Consider the following 19,663-nt stretch of genomic DNA (forward strand, 5'->3'; position numbering starts at 1 on the left):
TACTTATAAAGCAAATTGGAAGCGCAAAGCGTCTCAATTCAATGTAAATAAAAACAGAGACTGCACACAGTATAATTAACATTAAATACACAGAGTTCGCAATTCAAAGAAGAGTAAATAATATTATATCTGCAGCGTGTGCGGCGCAACCTCTTCTCGGAATTTTGAACGGTATTGACGTCTGCCACTCGGCGGGCGGTTCGGCAAGTTCAATGGCAGCGATGTTTGTTTACATGCAGTTGTATTGACGTGTTCTGCGAAACATATTAGCTGCGTGTATCATTTAAGGCGAATACACGAGCTAGATTTCTCATGAATTTTGTATTTATTTCATATTGCTTCTGTGTTTTTGTTACAGTGTAAAAATGTGTCTACTACGTTTTAATTTCGGTTAATTTAACAATTTCAGTTAGGTATATTCAAAATCAGCCATTGGCCCTCCAAGTTTTGGACGGTCTCTTTCTAAGCCATCAGCGTTACTGGAGCGTCACTTTCAGAAATACTGCTCTAAACGTATCTTTTAACCATTAAAAAGCTATATGATATACGAACAATCGTTTGGATTTTTCGACAAATTATTTTTAAAGCAACTAAGTACATAATTTAATAGTGATTTTTTTTGTACTTACCGCAGTATTGTGCGGCCTTGTGTACCGACAGATCCGACCGAGACCATTGATTTGTTATTTGTGTACATGTGTGCGTGTATCAGTTTAGGCTCTTGTAGTCCGCTTAATACGGTCAAAGGACTTTCGATCTATTGAAAGCGTCTAACCTTCAACTATGTATGTGGATATTACAGTGCATATTGGATCCCTTTCATACTATTGACCTTGCACTCGAGCTCGCATAGTAACTTAGTATTCATTGCTTTGATATCAACAAACAATATCGTATACGTATTATTCGGATATTGTTACGAATATTCTGTTCGTGTCTATGTAAAACGTGTTGATATTTCTATAATTAACGATGATGCGTCTTTTGTGTTGTTTTTGTATTGTCCCTTATTTTTAAAATTTTATATTTTAATTTTAGATTAAATAAATTGTGCATAAATTCATCTAGAATGGGCTGATGATGATGTGCTTGATTATATCCCAAAGCTCCCTTCTAAAATCCATGCTCATTTAAAACCAAAGAATGTAATATTTAGTGGAAATAAAGCGGAAAAAATGCTCTAAAAAGTTAATGTAATTTAAATGCTGATACAATATAATAATAGTTTACATAAGAGCTTTTCCCTTATGAGTACGTTTCGTTACGATTAGGACCATCGATTTGGGCCAGGATGTTATTATCACATCTACAAAAGGTCTTCTTCATATAGTAGCATGTGAATTCTACTGTTACTGTCATAATTAAAGATAAATTATGGTCCGCTACTAAGGTCCGTGTCTTTTTCCTCAACCTTAACAGTCCAGCCCAGTGCAGTCCTTTCCTTATACTTATTCCCTCCTACACCAAATAATAATGGGTGATGGTGTTCGCTAATACGAAACTTATATAAAAACCAATGCATTTTGCAGGCGTCATCATTCGAACACCTATACAGAAACGAACACATCTTGTACCCGTCGTCATGGCGTCATCATTCGCATCTACATGACCTTTACTAAAACATCTGTGAAAATTTGAGTTAACTAGTTGGATAGATATGAACCGTGAGGGTTATGCAGAGATACAGTCCGGTGATAGACATACATACTACAGTTATAGCATTGGTATCCCGTTTAAACCTTGCGTACAGAGCCCTACAAGTCAACCATTTGCATAAAACGTTTCACATATTTAACTGCGCATAATAAACCAAAGTAAAGCCCACGCAACCACATATTTCAAATAAAACACAACATAATTTTGCACAACCATGACATATTTAATCCAAAAACAAGTGACCGTTCTAGCCGCAATCGCATACTGTAAAACAATCGAGAAAGATTGCGGAACTGCACAACTATTGGTAAATGCAAGGAAGTAACAGGCAATAGAAATTCCGGGCTTAATCACAGTGCAAATATGTTATTAAAACAGCACGTGTAGCAACCCTAACCGCAGCGGTATAATCGAAGGTAATCGGGCGTGCTGATTAAAGGGATCACCGGTGCGGATATATGCGTCTTTCTGATGCCGCAGTAGGGTAGTATACTTGTAAATCACCTCTCTGCAGTCCCACATGTTATGTAACTCGTGTTTAATTTTACTGTACATTTATTGCCAATGCTTTTACCGCAGATGGTTGGTGTAATAAAATATTATCGAATATAGAAACACTGTTTCCCTTACGCAACTCTCTGAGTAATAAAAATAAATATTAACGTTAAATATTACGTTAGTAATGGCTACATATTTTTTTGAAATACGTATAATTATAAACATTAATTATACTAGCTATAAAAAAAACTTGTAAATAAAAGTCTGTTCAATATGTATCTTAAATCTGTAATGTGTTTTGTCGTAGGTATATAGTCGAAATAGCTTAAAAGTTCGACACGTGACTACAGTGTGAGCCTGCAATGCGAATACATAATATGTATATATGCACATATTATGTGCTGATGATGATGTCAGTATAGTTTAATGGGTAACTACCTAATTAAGATTAGATAATTAACCACAAATCTTACATTACTCCTAAGCAACAGCTTTGTAAGCTAATTATAATATACTATCTGCGCCACGCGGTTCCACCCGCGGTCAAATAGGAATAACAAATAATTTATATAGCTCATGTCTTATTCTGATATATAAATCATATTATTGTAAACATTCATTAAAATCCATTCAGTAGTTTTTATGTGAATGAGTATCAAACATCCATCTATCCATAATTATTTTTGTGTTTATAAATATAGCTTTGTTCCGCGGTTTCGCACGCGCTAAATTCGGAGAAGTTAAATAGTTGTTATAAATATAAATATAAACTTCTTGAATCAGTCTAACTTTAAAAAAAAACTCCGTCAAAATCCATTGCGTAGTTTTAAAGATTTAAGCATACATAGGGACATAGGGACAGAGAAAGCGACTTTGTTTTATATTATGTAGTGAAGTATGATAAGTAGGAATTAAAGTTTTAATATACCCCTCGAGCGTGGCCAAAAATCAGATTATGATATACATATTACATAATAGCAAATCTCTGATCGCCTTCTTAATTATGGAATCCAAAGCAGTATTTTTGTGTTCAATATTTTTTGTGTCTCAAATTAATTAAAACAACCGGATAATACGGTACCATTATCCACTTGTTTAACATATTTATTACTTGAGTATGAATTATTTGCCCATTAAACTGATATGACCTTAGTCATTATAACTACTAGGCATGAGCCTGACTTGTTAAATTTAGTATAATTTGTTATAAGTGAACAGTAAATTTCTTACATATGTACAGACTATAATGTTATATTTTAAGAAGGCATTCGCTTTATAACTACGCAAAAGTAATAAAAATGATGCCCACATGTGGCTAACTCGCTTAATTGTATTTTCATGTAATGTAGAAAATTCGCAACATACATTTTGTTTTGAAGTGAAGTATGAATATATATGAATTAAGTCCAATAAGGTAATTGCTATAAAGCTTTGAGAACTCGTCATCCTCCTCATTAAAATGTAGTGCTTTAAAATTCTTAAAGAAACTAACGAACTTGGTAGGCATTTCTACGATTTTCGAAAGTACCCTCCTCCACACTCCACACTCCACCCACCTCAATTTACTTGTAATGCTTTTAACAGATCTTTGGTTCCTTATCATGAGTCAGCCATTATCTGCTTTTCAAAAAGAAATCAACAGTTCCATAAATGAACAAGTTACCCGCCAAAACAAAATCCATGTGCACGGTCGTATTGAGTACTTACTTTTTTTTCAAGTCAGTTAATAATGAAGCTATCTATTGCTTCTAAGATAACTTTCGATCCCTTCCTTTCTCCCTTTTTTAAATACACATGAAAAAACCAGTGTCACAATTTCTCGTTATTTTGGAGAATTCAGGAATTCTGTTTAGCTTAGCAATAATTGCAGCTAAAATGACAAGCAATGATATATTATTATGAACAACTAGCTGCGCTCCGCGGTTTCACCCGCGAAAGTCTGTATTCCGAAGGAATATCGGGATAAAAAGTAGCCTATATGTTATTCAGTTGTCTAGCTGTCTACGTACCAAATTTCATTGCAATCGGTTCCGTAGTTTTTACGTGAAAGAGCAACAAACACACACACATCTTTACAAACTTTTGCATTTATAATATTAGTAGGACTAGTAGGATTAGTCGCTATTATTTAATTTTATCATAAATTCGTAAAAATAGCTAATAAACTCGTAATAGTATGGCATCGAGTATAATTAATTATCGGTGGATCGTTCCTTGTACGAATTTTACCCCTGAGATCACAAAGTGTATGTTTACCTCTTATTCCCAAGCAGATTTATCGAATATTTACAATTATAATAATTCTCTCTCTCTCTCTCTTACTATCAAATATAAGCTGTGGACCATAATACCTATAATAGACCTATTAATATTACTAGCTGTGACCCGCGGTTGAAACCGCGTAAGTCCGTATCCCGTAGGAATATTTGTATAAAAAGTGCCTATGTGTTATTTCAGTTGTCCAGCTATCTACGAAGCAAAATAGTATTATTATTCACCAATAGATGTCAGGAAAAAAAACACGAATAAAACACGAACATGACATTCCTAGCTAGATCGATTTATCGCCCCCGAAACCCCCTATATACTAAATTTCATGAAAATCGTTGGAGCCGATTCCGAGATTCCAATTATATATATATATACAAGAATTGCTCGTTTAAAGATATAATATATATACGAAATTTGACGTATTTATTTATGGAAATAATGTTTGTTACTTGTACAGCAGATCGTACCTGTACGAAATTGGGTACAATAAGAGATTCTGGTTAAATAAATCTATATATATATAAAAATGTAACCCTTTTCACGGCATCACGCGTGAATGGCTGGACCGATTTCACTAATTCTTTTTTTGTTGTATTTTTTATTATTAGGAGAAGGTTCTAACGGAAAAAAATATTAAGAAAATCTCTCAGAAATATTGAAAAATGTACATTTAATTTTGCATATTTTAAAAAATGCGAGTAACAAATGTCAATGTCATTCACAGCCATAGATTATAAATAAAGTAGTGCATCATTGCAACGCTAAGGCGGTATGAAGTTCGCCGGGTCAGCAAGTACATAATAATATGGTCCTTATTACATGGGTACCGCGCTCAATCAAGCTAGCTTTTAGTTCCCATTGTTATGCCATTCTTCACCGCATTTTAAATTTTGTAAGTATTTCTTTGGGCTGCGATTACTTCATTCCAATTATTGTTAATTAGATGGCAAAATTTAATTACCCTATTATGATTTGATTTATAACGGTGGCTAACCACAATGTTTTTTATTTTTATATACAAGTTATGGTTAAACGAGTTGTGGCGGTTTATAGAATTTGGTTGTATTGTGAATTGGAAACTATTTGTAATTAATATTAGTAACATTGTTGATTGCTACTGACTACCTATATTCAGGTTTATAATTAAAGAAAAAAAAATTATTTCATCTCTCAGCAAGTATCGTCTTATGTTATCTGAGATATCGTTAACGACGGCGCGTGAGTAGGTACATTGTATGTATGCATGGTGAATGTAGATGATCACTGTTGCTTTTGCAATATTTGAATTCAAATATAATTATTACATGTTTATAAAAAATAGCATCTAATGCATGCGTTGCTCAGTCGAAAACAAGATGGCGTTGCATTTTCTAAAAAAAAAATCACAGTAACAATGCACCATGACATTCAATAGGCACTTGAAAAACCAGGGCAAATTAATAAATGTACAACAATTACTTCGGCACCTTTGCAATAAAGTATCAATGACACTATGATGGATGTCATTGGTTTTACGTAACCGATAGTCCCATAAAAGAATGTGTTTTGAATATACCAAGAACAGTCGCGCATCGAACGCCGGAGTACTGGCGCGTAATACTCATCAATTCAACACAATGCTCGCGACACTAGTTGCCGTGCTGCTCATAACCATCCTCGGGTACATAATCAACTCTGTCAGCAAACCAAGAAAATTTCCACCAGGTAATTCCGATATTTTAACAGACGACGGCTGCTGCCAAATCTCACCGCTTGACAACTGATGCGTTCTTATAATAGAGCCGATGTCAATATATTTAGCTAGTGTTCCGAGTTGGCAGGGCGAACTATCTGTTTAACTAATTAGTTCACATTATTTGGTGATAAGATTTAAGCAAAGGACAGTGTTATCGGTGGTATCCGCTGATTGCTCCCAAATATCCTTTCTATGTATCGGCCATTAGATAATTGGACTGCCTAACGAGCAAGTGGTTTGCTTGTGTTGTGTTTTTGTATTGCAATTGCATAATAAGTGTGACCTAGAAATTCCATGACTTAATAAACATATATACCTACTTAGCAGTTATTGAATGAAAGTTTAATTCGTTAGATTTTATTATGCATCTTGCATAAAACATTGGTGTTAATGAAATAATTATGAAATTGTATTGAACATGTACATTGTATATAATATAATCTTTTTTAATAACATGCCTCGCAAAGCCGGTTATTTGTAAATAGTCTAAAATATTAAGCGAAATAACTCATTTAATTTATAATTGATTGTGCAATGTGTAGGATAAAATAGTAATTATCTGAGGCAAATAAATTGAATTATTCAAGAACAAAAAGTATGTATAAAGTTATATTACGCTGTTTCATAAATTCGTTTTTGCACATTTATCATAAACCATTTTTATTTACATCATTCACACAATTAACATTCTAAACATAATATACAGCATTTTCATATTACCGAATTGAATAGACTTATATTCTAGTATGAGATATTCTCAGAAATTTATTTAGAAATCTGTAAAAATGAAAGCTATTCTTTGATTAAATTTACTGTATGAGGTATCATGCCATCTGTGTCGTGGGGTTTGTATGGGGGCGTTGCGAGATTTATTTTTCATTAATTTAATTAATTGCCGATTTATTATTATTGTTGTTTTTGTATGATAAACGAATAAATTGTATTTTACTTAAAAGCTGGGATTATCCTACTAATACTATAAATGCGAAAGTTAGTATGTGTGGATGGATGGATGTATTATCAAATACATGCAAATGATTTTGCAGTGAATCTAGAAATGTTTTTTTATAGTTAATCTGAGATAAGCAGTTTTTCAGTAATCTATATATTTATACTAATAATATATTGCTTAAGAGGTTGAGTGCTTATTTGAATAATTTTTGGAATTACAATCATCATCATCAGCCCATACATATTCCCATTGCTGGGACATAGACCTCTTATGAGGGTTCAGGCCATAATACACCACGCTGGCCAAGTGCGGGTTGGCAGATGTCACATGTCACGAACTTTTGATTCAACGTCAAAATTATTTATTTCGATTTAAACCCCAAAGGGGCACTTACGAACGTCAATACAACAATATATCAAAACCATTACTTAAAAATAATAATAACTTAAAAATAAATAAAATAAAATTCTCAATTAATTATTAAAATTTCCATTCAATATTCATATCATTAACAAAGTCGTCAATTATATAGTAGGCTTTGATTGATTCTTGGAGATGTAGGTTTCATCGCGATGGTTTCCTTCACCGTTTTAAGCAGTGGTGATGTTATCCACGTGCGCAGATAAATTGAATAATCAATTTATTTCCTGCACGCTCGCCCGGTCTCGAACCCCGACTTATCGATTTTAAAGTCAGAGGTTCTCACCACTGAGCCACCACTCCTTGAAAATTGGAATTACAATAGCGATATAAAAAAAAAGAACAGTAGAAGTCATTTACCACTGGATATGAGAGTTATATAGGCTATATATTTATCACGGCCGAAGCTGGAGCAGATTACTAGTTTATCTTTATTTATGTAAAATTACAAATTACGATTATACAACCTGGCTGCGCTTGGCCTAGTTTGGTTTTAAATATATTAATACTCAGAATAATCCAATTACTCTTTGATATTGACTTCTACGACATTCATTATATTAATCATAGTAATCGTTAGTTTATACAAGGTAATCCTAATTAAGAAAAAAGCATTTTTAATTTAAAAGTGTAGGAGTTGTGTTAAGAATCTATATGTATATATTAATATTGTGTCGCAACGGCGCGATTTCGTTGTACGATTTTTGCGCTCTGAAGACTATAAGAAGACCAGAATGTATTTCATGCAATACGGAATCCACAACGCAGCATGCAATCGATACAAGGGGATATACCCCCCGTATGTGATAGCATAAGTACATAAAACTTTGTAGTCATGCAAGCGGAGCAGAAAGATGTTGTACGCAAGTATTGTTTGAGAAAGATACCGCATCTGTACTCTTATTCCTTCGACTACGGATTAGTCTGTGACACAATAGCGAGTGAAGTCGCTTGACAGACGTCACCGTATTAACCAAATACCCACTGCATGTGTAAAGACTGAACGCTAACGTTTCTCAGTACAAATCCATCGGTTTGTTCCATTAGTCATTGGGACGATACATGCGGCCAATCGATATTCTAATTGTAGGTGCTGTCTACTGTTAGTATAGCGTGGAAGTAAAGGTGTGGTATGCGTGTTGTATGTGAATGGTAGATATACAAACATGAATTAGGAACTGACGTGTTATGGGGCAGTATACCATTTCTTTACGTACATTAATCTTCTACTATATAAAGTCGGGCTTCCCTTCCTGACGCTATAACTCCAGAATGCACGAACCGATTACCAAGGTTTTGGATCGTTGGAAAGGTCTCGGGCTCCGTGAGGTTTATAGCAAAGAAAATTCAGGAAAAATTTCAACAAAAAAAAGCGGGAAAATCATTTTTCACATACAGCCATATGGTGGCGAAACGGAGTTCGCCGGGTTTGCTAGTTGTTATTAAAAAAGGGAAATTACTATACCTATCCAACATAGATATCTTATAGACCAGAAAACAATGTTTATTAACATTTTTCTGTTTGTCGTTTTGCCTACTTGTTTGTTTGTATCTTCGTATAGACATCAATCATAGACGAACCGCTGGGCAGAGTTTGCGAAAATGTTATATGGTGATAGACCAATGTTGGGTTACTTATAGTACATTTTATTTGATTTTTTTTTGGGTTTGTTTTCTATGTATGTAACCGGGAAATAAAGAATATACCAAAAGATAATAAATAATCAGGCGTCATTGGATAGGTTCATCAAAATAAAATAGGTTTTATGCTAAATAAATAGTTGACATTTCGCATCATACGAAAAGAAATGTCATATTGTCTATTCGAATTACTTCGCCGACGCGAATAAAGCCGCAGAACTCTGTATAAAATTAAGTTAATAATTCAAAAGTCAAAAATAAATCAAACCAAATAATCAAAACAGGATAAAAACGAATTTAAAGAAACTGAAGTATATAACTACTCGTTTGTTTAATTTTTCATAAGATGTTTAGCTCATTTATAACTTTTAGGAAAATTACACATACACACTTAAATTTGTAAAATGTTGAGATTTTCTAGAACATTTTGTGAAAAATTTTTAAGCCGAGGAAATTAGTAAAGATTAGCCTTGTTCAACTTCGCTGAATGTTCTGATAGTTTTCTAGACAAATCTACAAAGAGATTTCCTCGAATGAATTCTTGAGCAGCCTAATTCCCCCCATTGTTCGTTCACTTTACTTTAAATAATATAAAACACATTTTATGTAAAAGTTAGCTCGTGTTTCCGTAAAACCTTTTTCAGTTCATGGAACTTCTCTATTCTGTTAATCACGTTGAATAGATTCATTTAGCTGTCTTTGCGTTAGAATACCGGGTCGCAAAATGCACTTTATTTTTCCAACTTCAAGAAAATTTTCAATTTCTTCAAGAGAACTTCTTTGAATACACAACACAGACACAGACACACGTTTATAAAAATACTAGGTTTTGCCCGCGGGTTCGCACGCGTTAATTCGGAGTAGTTTAATAGAAGTTAATATATATATATATATATATATATATATATATATATATATATATATATATATATATATATATATATATATATATATATATATATATATATATACATATATATATATATATATATAAACCTTCCTCTTCGATCAGTCTATTAAAACAAACCCCCATAAAAATCTGTTGCGTAATTTTAAAGATTTAAGCATATATAGGGATATATTCAGATCGGTCATTAATGATAACGATTTATTATTTCCGAATGACATTCCTGCAGCAAGCCAGGATTTTAAGCGACGCATCAATGAATTGGCTCGTTGCGCTGTGTATTTCATGGAAATAACGAAGCGTGGATGTATAACATTTATGTCTGCCCCTTCGGGGATACGGCGTAAATAACTTTACTGAAGTTAGGAAGTTGCTACAACCTGCCTCCAGGCGTACGTAAAGGTCGTCATCTTTCTCCGGCCGTGTTATATTTTAATTCCATCGGATTGTTGATAGATGACTATATAACATATAACTCTGTATAACGGAATATCAAATGTTAGCTGAGTTATTTAATTATGTCGAACTCGTGGTGGGATTGTGTTTTGGTGCTCTTTCAATCGCTTTGTGTTAAGTGAAGAATTGTTTGTTTATATAATTGGGATCATTTCCCTAACTCGAAGTTGTTAAAATACAACTATTTATTATTGGAGTAAGATTATTATTTAGTAGATAGGTATTTAGCTAGGTTTATTAGGTAGGTAATTAGCTAAGTCTATTTACTGTCTTAGAGATCTCATAAACACTGCATAAGCTAATATAACATCCACTACACGAGTCCTTCTCTCTAAAATATTTTTTTCTGCCTATTTTAATATGTGACGGAGTTTTCCTAAAGAATTTAATATCGTCGGGGCGTCTATAAAAGTCGTTTACCGGTCAACGTTCGCATTATATAAAATAAAATATTTTTAATAACACGCTTCATGTAATATTAAGCCGATAATATTTAGGAACAAAAGATCTGATATCTTTATTAAGACTACGGAAAATTCTTAATTAATATATATTTTTCTACAGATATTTAGAGATGCGCATACCTCTATTTAAGTTTTACTTACGCATTGTAATTATTGGTTTTAAGTTGTAATTAACTTTCTTTTATTAGTAATTCAACAGATAATTATACAATAATAATAGTGTATTGATGTTTAAACATAGGTACTAAATATTTAATATACTCATTTATATGTTATTGAACTAGTGATAATATTTAATTGCAACTATTAAAGAGCTGGGACATCAATTTAAATTTTGGATGTACATTTTGTTTTATCAGTTTAACCTATTCAATCCAAATGTTTAAATATAAAGGCTCCCTGTCCGATGTATAGAAATTTTATTCTTAGTGGATAGTATTTCGATGATCATAGTATAGGGTTAGTATGGAAAATTTATTTGAATTTAAATTGAAAAAAACCTAAAAAAGTCGACAGGAACCTGGGTGAATAAACGGCATTTATGAAATGTTATAAATACAGGAACAGTTGAAATGAATTGAGTATTATTCCTCGTATACCTGTATGTAGTTTAAATTTCGTTGAAATTTGGTATGGAGATAGTCTGAGACTAGAGAAAATACGATAGTTGTTGCCCGAAAATCTCACGGTAAAACCTCAGGATTGCCATACATACTTACATTGATGAAAACTCGGGCGGAGTATTAGTATAAAATATATATATTTGGGGTAGGCCTATGTCCAACAGTGGACGTCCTAAATGGCTGCAACGATATATATTGTTGTATACATATATTGTTTTCGTGATTTTGTTCTATTTTTACCACTATAAGAAATGTTTTTTAAAATATGAGTAACAGTTAAACTTCAATTCCGGTTTTTATAATATTTACACCCAGAACCAAAGCATGCAACCACATTGAAAGTCCCGAGTGATTGAGGCATTATTAAGACTTATGATTAAACTTAATACAATTGATTATATATATAACACTCTGATGTGGATCATGAATACGAAATAACTAAATTATCGCTTGTAAATTGATAAAACACAATGTATCATGAGAGGAAAAACAAGTCGATACAAGCCCTAATTGGTTTTTCGCGTGTGCCGCGTATGTACTTAACTCGCATACAACAACGAAATTACCTACATAAACAAAGTTAGCTGTATTTTAACTATATGTAAAGAAACATTTCTCATTTTTAAATTGAATGGAAAAAATAATTTATTTATCTTATATTTGTGAGCGTCTCGAAGGTGAATTTAAAAAGCTTTTCAGAGGAAAATATCATGGCTCATTGGAATTTCTTATAAATTTAATATCGCATATTTTCTGATAGCTTTCATAGAAACATCTTGGAAAATATTTCTCAATTTTGTAGAAAAAACAGCACGTGGAAGAATTCCTTTTTAATTTTACATTTATAAATTACATTTATTTATTCATATTCTTTTCGAAAATTATTTTTGAATTATGGTGTCTACATAGGGTTTCGGTACAAAACAAAATGTCGTTTATTTATTTGGCAAATATGTAAAATTTATTTGTCGTCCAATTGCTGTTGTATTATAAGTACATACAATTAATTTAATTTAATTTGATTTTATACTCTTTAACTTCGCTATCGATAAGTTTCTTAGTGAAAATCTATAAAAATGGGATAAGGATACCTAATTAGTAGCACCTCATTAATTAATTATTTTAAAAACAAAAAAATCTACTAAAACTACACTATGCTACGGCTGCAGCGTCATAAATATTATCTTAATTTTTTATTAGTTATTCGGGTTTATTGCTTTATAGAAATAATTATATTTCAATCTTGCTTCGTAGCTTTATTGTAATGGTCTTTTAACGATACGATCAGTACATACTGTATTACAGGATAAATCCCTATGATTATGCTCCGATTTACTCTGATTTATACTTCAGGCTTGGTCCAAGATTCTATTTAGCTATTGATTGGTCGTCTTGGACCAAGTCTGTCGTATAATTACAATAGAACTGCACTTCAGGTACTTACCTTACGGACTTCCGTATAATTTTACCATTATAATCTACTTTCCCAGGTCCTAACTGGTATCCCTTTGTCGGATCAAGCGCAATAGCCCAAAAAGTAACGCTACAACATGGCTCCCAGTGGAAAGGGTTTGCCCATTTGGCCAAGGAATACTCGACCCAAGTGCTCGGATTGAAGTTAGGCTCAGAACTTGTTGTTGTCGTGTTCGGTGAGAAGAATTTACGAAAGGTTTTCACTGAAAAGGAGTATGAAGGGCGACCTGATAGTTTTTTTATAAGGCAAAGGTGTTTGGGCAAGAGATTGGGTGAGTTATTTTATGTCTTTACAATTACTTTACATTACAATCAGATAAATATGACATACATTCTGTTGGAGGTGGAAATTTCCGACCGATTTTGAAAATTTCACTAATAGGCTTTTGTTTCATTCTATCGGTACGGACATCTAAACATATAATAGTGTTAACTAACACGTTAAACAACAGCTGAACGGAAATCACGATTATTTTATTGTGTACGAACAGCTACTATAATATAAAATAAAAATATTATAAATGCGACAGTTTGTAAGGATGTGTGTGTGTTTGTTACTCTTTCACGCAAAAACTACTGAACCGATTGCAATGAAATTTGGTACGTAGATAACTGGACAGCTGGAATAACATATAGGCAACTTTTTATCCCAATATTACTACGGGATACAAAACCGGGGGACGGAACTAGTATAAATAAATGTTCTATCAATAGATTAGAAAATCAACACCATTTCGTACAATTATGAAAAAAGATCCAAGTTCTGTTAATTTCAATTCAACAGTCAAAATGTTATATTTTGCGAAGTAAATCACGTATTTCCTCGCTCACTTGAAACTCTGATTTGTCAAAGAACGTTGGATGCAAATGAATATCATCCCTCACTCCTTAGACATATAGTTCGTTTTCCATCAAAATCGCTCGGACAGCCTATTAATATAATAAATCTTTTAGGTATTACCTTTGTGGATGGCCCCTTGTGGAAAGAGCACCGCCAGTTCACAGTGAAGAATTTGAAAAATGTCGGATTTGGTAAAACTGCGATGGAAAAAGAGATTCAGGCGGAATTGGGTTACATTTTGGAGCATATCGATAAAAATAAAACAAAAACCATCAATCCTAAAGTAATACTTGCTGCGTCCGTTTTGAATATATTATGGAAATTCACCGCAGGTAAGTGAGTCTATACTCTATGGAAATTGTAAAATAATACCTAATTATTAATATTGAGTGATAATAATAATAAATATCCATATAATATTAAAACTTGTTAAAGGTAATTAAAATAATGTTTATATTAAGTATATGTATTTACCAAGCGATGTTTCCAAGAAGGAGATCTACCTACAAACAGACTGTTTTTTTGTGGGACGTTAGGAACCTTTTGGTTAAATATCATTATTTAGAATCCTGTTTATCATCATAAAAGGGAATTATGTTAATGCAGTTTAGTTTCTGATCGATTTTATCACCCGCAAAATGAACCGAGTTGTTCGTTGTTTAATGTTCTCGTGTACATTCTGCAGTTTAAATTGACCTTGGTCTGCCGCTTAAATATAAATGAGGTGGTGGGTGTTTTATACCGAACATAGAATTATACACGGGAGAAGTTTTTAAAATAATTATAACAGCTAGATGAATAGGGAGTGAAGACGTTCATTAAAACCACTATTCAAAGTGTTTCTTTATGTTGAAGAGTTATTTTAGAATACGTAAACTCCCATTAGTGCAAGAGATGTATTCTGCTGAAGTGTTTTAATTTTGAATGGTGAATTTGCAACGTTCATTATATTTTTATGAAATGAAATGGGTTTAGTTGAATAAAAATGAGGGTGGACTGGGAATGCCGTTTGCGGGCTTAAAGTTTATCTTGCGCTTTAAAAGTTTTTACATATTTCATTATAGCATATGAATATATTTTTGATATGACAGAGCAATTTTCGTAAATTGCGTGGTAGATATTTGAATAATATGCAATCAATTTTGTTTTTTACGACTAATATCCCTAAACTAACATACTACATACTACATACCTTGCCACGGACTGTTTTTGAATATTCAGAAAACACATACATATAAATAATGACTTCGTTTCAGGTGAGAGAATAAAAGAGGATCGCCTGCAATACGTCATTGATTTATTCAGTAAGAGATCGAAGGCTTTCTCCATCGCCGGCGGCTGGTTGAACCAATGGCCTTGGATTCGATTCATTTTTCCCAATTTAAGTGGATACACGCTCATCAAAAACTTGAATCAGCAAATATCTGATATTATTGAGGTAAATATGATTTGTGATTAATTGTTATTAATGAAAAATAATCTATTTTATTTGTTTTGATGATTGTATATGGTATACATATTTGTATATGGTATTGCATCTTTAATAATTAACTATCATGTATAAGATCTTATATCATCAATCCTACTTAATTATTTTATAAGCGAGAAAGTTTGTATGAAGGTAAAAAATTAGGTTCAGAGATGTATTATGGTCTGGATAAGTACATGGGGTACTTTTTATCCGGATATCACGCGAGTGAAGCCACTGGTTCAAGCAAATAGTGGTTGCTATGCAAGTTGAATTGAAAATTAAGTTGATTAATATTTCGATTTAAGTTAATGTTAAATTTGTTTACGCTTTTAGGCTATAATTCTTAATGTGTATTATTTTTAGTTGAAAAAAAAAACACTTAAAATATTGTTTTTATTATTCTAAAGGAAACTGTAACCAAGCATAAGGACAGAGTAGTTCCTGGAAGTGATTTCATTTATAGTTTTCTTGATGAAATTAACGACAGTAATGGAAGTTTTCATGGTAAGTTTGTTATCATAATACATAATATTTAGTACATATACAGAATCACATAAATCCTATATCATATCAGTTGCATCTATTTAGCTTTATTTTTACGTGTCAATAAGACTGCAATACCTATTCAGAGCTTATTAACTCGGAAATTTTAATATTAATAATTGTTAATAAAAACATTCTAATACAATTTTATAATTTCCCTACAAATACTCTTTAATTTTTATTTTGTCTTAATCCCCTATTTTACATACATAATATTTAAGTTCTATGTCTCAAAATTCGAAGACAATACAAAGGCCACTCAAAAGCCTAAGAAGAACGCATTCGCCAAGAAAACTACAATAAACTTTATCTTTCTCGGATCGCACGAGAACAGTTGGGAAACTATTCAAACTGATACCAAAGCATTTACCAACATTTGTGCTGCTATTGGCCTCAATTTGAAACAATTGCTTGTTCCAGAGGAACAATTAAAGGCCATTTGTCTTGATATTTTGATCGCGGGGGCGCAGACGACTAGCAATGTTCTGGAGTTTGCCATTTTGAGCCTTATCAGAAATAAGGATATACAGGAAAAGGTCTATAATGAAGTACATACAATTATCGGTGACGATACGCCATGTTGGAATGACACTAACAGGTAATAATTGAGTATAATAAATTAAAATTAATAGATTGATGACATACTAGCTGCACCCGGCAAACGCTGTTCTGCCTTACTCTGATCATTTAGGGGGATGAAAAATAGATGTTGGCCGATTCTCATAGATACCGGATAAGCACAAAAAATTTCATCAAAATCGGTCAAGCCGTTTCGGAGGAGTATGATAACGAAAACTGTGACACGAGAATTTTACATATTAGATATTTACATATTAAAAAGAATGACTAGTATCCAATTTGAAATATAGTAAAAATTATACTCCTTTCAATAGGTTGATTGATAATGAATGAAATAAAATTTAATGTAAGAATATTTTTAAATGTCTGTTAGTTTTAAAACGACAGTAAGTAATTTAATGTAGTAATGTAACTGAATTGTTTAAAAAATGATGCAATGACTATAGTCTAGTTTCAATTATATACATTATGTTAGTTGCGTATCTTAAAAACTGTAATGCATTCCTTTGAGTTAATTATATTAAAGAGTCGAAAGCCGCTGAATGGTGTATGCTCTTTTAATGGGATGTTTAACTTGCTTTTTTATGAAGTAGGCACCAATTTTAGAAAACTGACCTTTTCAAAACTACTTGAATAGAATCCGCTGAATGTACGCGTATTTTATAAAAGAATGAAGCGACCAGGAGCACTTTTTCGATGGAGTAGCAATTTATTCCGAAGCAAAAACTCTTTTCATAGTGCTGCTTCATCCATTGAAGTCGGATTCTATTTTTAGTATTCCAGTTGTCAAAAAGTGTTTTATGAAAGGGAAGAAATTTAACAGACTCATTTTACAGTTATTAGGTTCTAGTGTTGATGGTGAACAATGAAAGTGCGCTTTTACGTTCAATGTCTATTTTATTTTATTTTATTTTATTTTATTTTTTAAGGATCACAAATGGTTGTTACATGTAAACTTAAGCTACAGATCGTTTTTAAATATAAGTTGGCGTATGCACAACCTATTGTATGTGACCACAACTTACAATCATGTCAACAAATTATGTCATGGTGAAAGCTGAAGGCGATAGTAAATACATTAATGTTCAATAATTGTCATAATTTATTTTTAATTTATCTTAAAAAAGGCCTAAGAATGGTCGAAAAGATGATGTTTAGCTTCAATCGTTTAATTACAATGTACAATTTACAGATTACTATATACCGTGGCGTTTCTATTTGAAGTGCAGAGATTTTACACTATAGTCCCACTTGCGGGCCCTAGGCGCGTTCTAGAGGAAACCACAATTGAAGACTACGTGATTCCGAAAAATACTACTGTATTATTGTCAATTGGGGACGTTCACTTCAGTCCTGATTTATGGGACGAGCCTAATAAATTCAAGCCAGAAAGGTTTTTGGATTCCAGTGGGAAATTGGTCAATACGGAACACTTTTATGGCTTTGGACTTGGTAAGTTTTATATTGACTTAGCTTAATGTTTATAGGTTATTTTCTATTTTTATAAATAACCGATACCTAAAAATAACATTCATTAGACATTATTTTTAATTGGTAAAAGTCTGGTGGCTAAGTTTTTATTTCTTACTAGCTGCGCCCCATGGTTTCACCCGCGTAAGTTCGAATCCCGTAGAAATAACGGGATAAAAAGTTGCCTATATGTTATTCCAGTTGTCCAGCTGTCTACGTACCAAATTTCATTGCAATCGGTTCAGTAGTAAACGTGAAAGAGCAACAAACACAGACACACATCTTTACAAACTTTCGCATTTATAATGAGTAGGATATTAGTAGGAAGTAGGAAGGATAGTAGAATATTATGATTGTCTTAATGTCTCTAAAATAAAATTTGCATTTTATCAAACCTTTGAGTTATTTACGCAATACGCATTGTACCAATGGGCAAGGGTTCTATTTGTCTGCCAATATTTAATGAACTCTTTATATTTTTTTTACTTTTTTACAGGGCGAAGACGCTGCCCCGGCGACTCGTTAGCGAAGTCATTTATTTTCATAGTGTTAGTGGGTATCGTACAAAAATATAAAATTGAATGTGAAAATGGCGTCTTACCTGCCGAAGAGCCAATTATCGGTTTAATATCTGGAGCGCGTCCGTTCACAGCCGAATTCATTCCACGTTTTTGAATAAAAATATTAAAGTTTAGCGAATTGAATGGTAGATCGAAGTTGCGTAATGAAGCTGTATTCAAGGAGGTTTTAGGATATTATTAAAAAAAAATAACATACTTTTACCGGGATGCAAAACTGTTGTCAGCTTAATATATATTTGTTAGCACTAGATACACGATACGTAAATATATAAGAACAGTATGATCGATTTAAAGCTAAACGTATTTTTATGTTATATCTATTGAATTGTATGTTAATGAGGGCTGATTTTTGGAATAACTGGTTAAAAAAGTATTCGTCAAATATCGTATCGAAATAACCATTTCAAATATGTTTTCGATATGCCCGTCTTTTGAAATTTAACAAATGTCATTTTCAACCGACTTCAAATAATTAAGGTATATTATCACGACTATATTTTGTTGTGGTACCTTTGACTGGTAGAACAGATTTTGGTTTTATTTATGTGGTCCCAATGAAATTTGATCTAGTTTTGACAATTTGAAGACAAAATAATTTTTTGTAAATATATTTATTATATTATTATCTAATATATAAAATTCTCGTGTCACAGTTTTCGTTGCCATACTCCTCCGAAACGGCTTGACCGATTTTGATGAAATTTTTTGTGCTTATCCGGTATCTATGAGAATCGGTCAACATCTATTTTTCATACCCCTTAATGATAATAGTAAGGCAGAACAGCGTTTGCCGGGTGCAGCTAGTAGACTTATAAGTTAACCAAAGATTTAAAAATCGACCCTAAATGAAAAATGTCTTGGTTAACCATAATGAGTCACGGTATTGAATTCTTTCCATGTCGTCATTTCTTCTATTTTAAATTGTATACTACAATTTCCTTGAGAATACAGTATTATATACAAAATTATCTTACCACATTATCTCAGTGTGATTTTTAGTTAATTTATATTTTACAAATGCACTCCGTTATTTTTTACTTACATCTCGGATATGGTAATACTTATCATTGTGTTCTTGTAAT

At 32.4% G+C, this 19,663-nt stretch overlaps 1 protein-coding gene across 1 annotated transcript; it reads left to right on the forward strand.

Moving 5' to 3' along the window:
• Nucleotides 1-5,970: 5,970 nt before the first annotated feature.
• LOC119835834 (probable cytochrome P450 305a1) lies at nucleotides 5,971-18,762 on the forward strand. The gene is made up of 8 exons (XM_038360869.1): nucleotides 5,971-6,129; nucleotides 13,114-13,368; nucleotides 14,051-14,269; nucleotides 15,194-15,375; nucleotides 15,816-15,912; nucleotides 16,372-16,549; nucleotides 17,723-17,982; nucleotides 18,497-18,762. Exons 1-8 carry the CDS (start codon nucleotides 6,042-6,044, stop codon nucleotides 18,673-18,675), a joined length of 1,458 nt encoding a protein of 485 aa, XP_038216797.1. The 5' UTR covers nucleotides 5,971-6,041; the 3' UTR covers nucleotides 18,676-18,762.
• Nucleotides 18,763-19,663: the final 901 nt, after the last annotated feature.

Source organism: Zerene cesonia, chromosome Z (genome assembly GCF_012273895.1).
Source record: "Zerene cesonia ecotype Mississippi chromosome Z, Zerene_cesonia_1.1, whole genome shotgun sequence".
NCBI lineage: Eukaryota > Metazoa > Arthropoda > Insecta > Lepidoptera > Pieridae > Zerene > Zerene cesonia.

Excerpts from the sequence above, each read along its gene's own strand:
- LOC119835834 (XM_038360869.1), top strand. The coding sequence starts at position 6,042 with ATGCTCGCGACACTAGTTGCCGTGCTGCTCATAACCATCCTCGGGTAC. Across the intron at positions 14,270-15,193 it reads ATTATGGAAATTCACCGCAG|GTGAGAGAATAAAAGAGGAT; the intron begins GTAAGTGAGTCT and ends ACTTCGTTTCAG. Across the intron at positions 15,913-16,371 it reads CAGTAATGGAAGTTTTCATG|AGGAACAATTAAAGGCCATT; the intron begins GTAAGTTTGTTA and ends TGCTTGTTCCAG.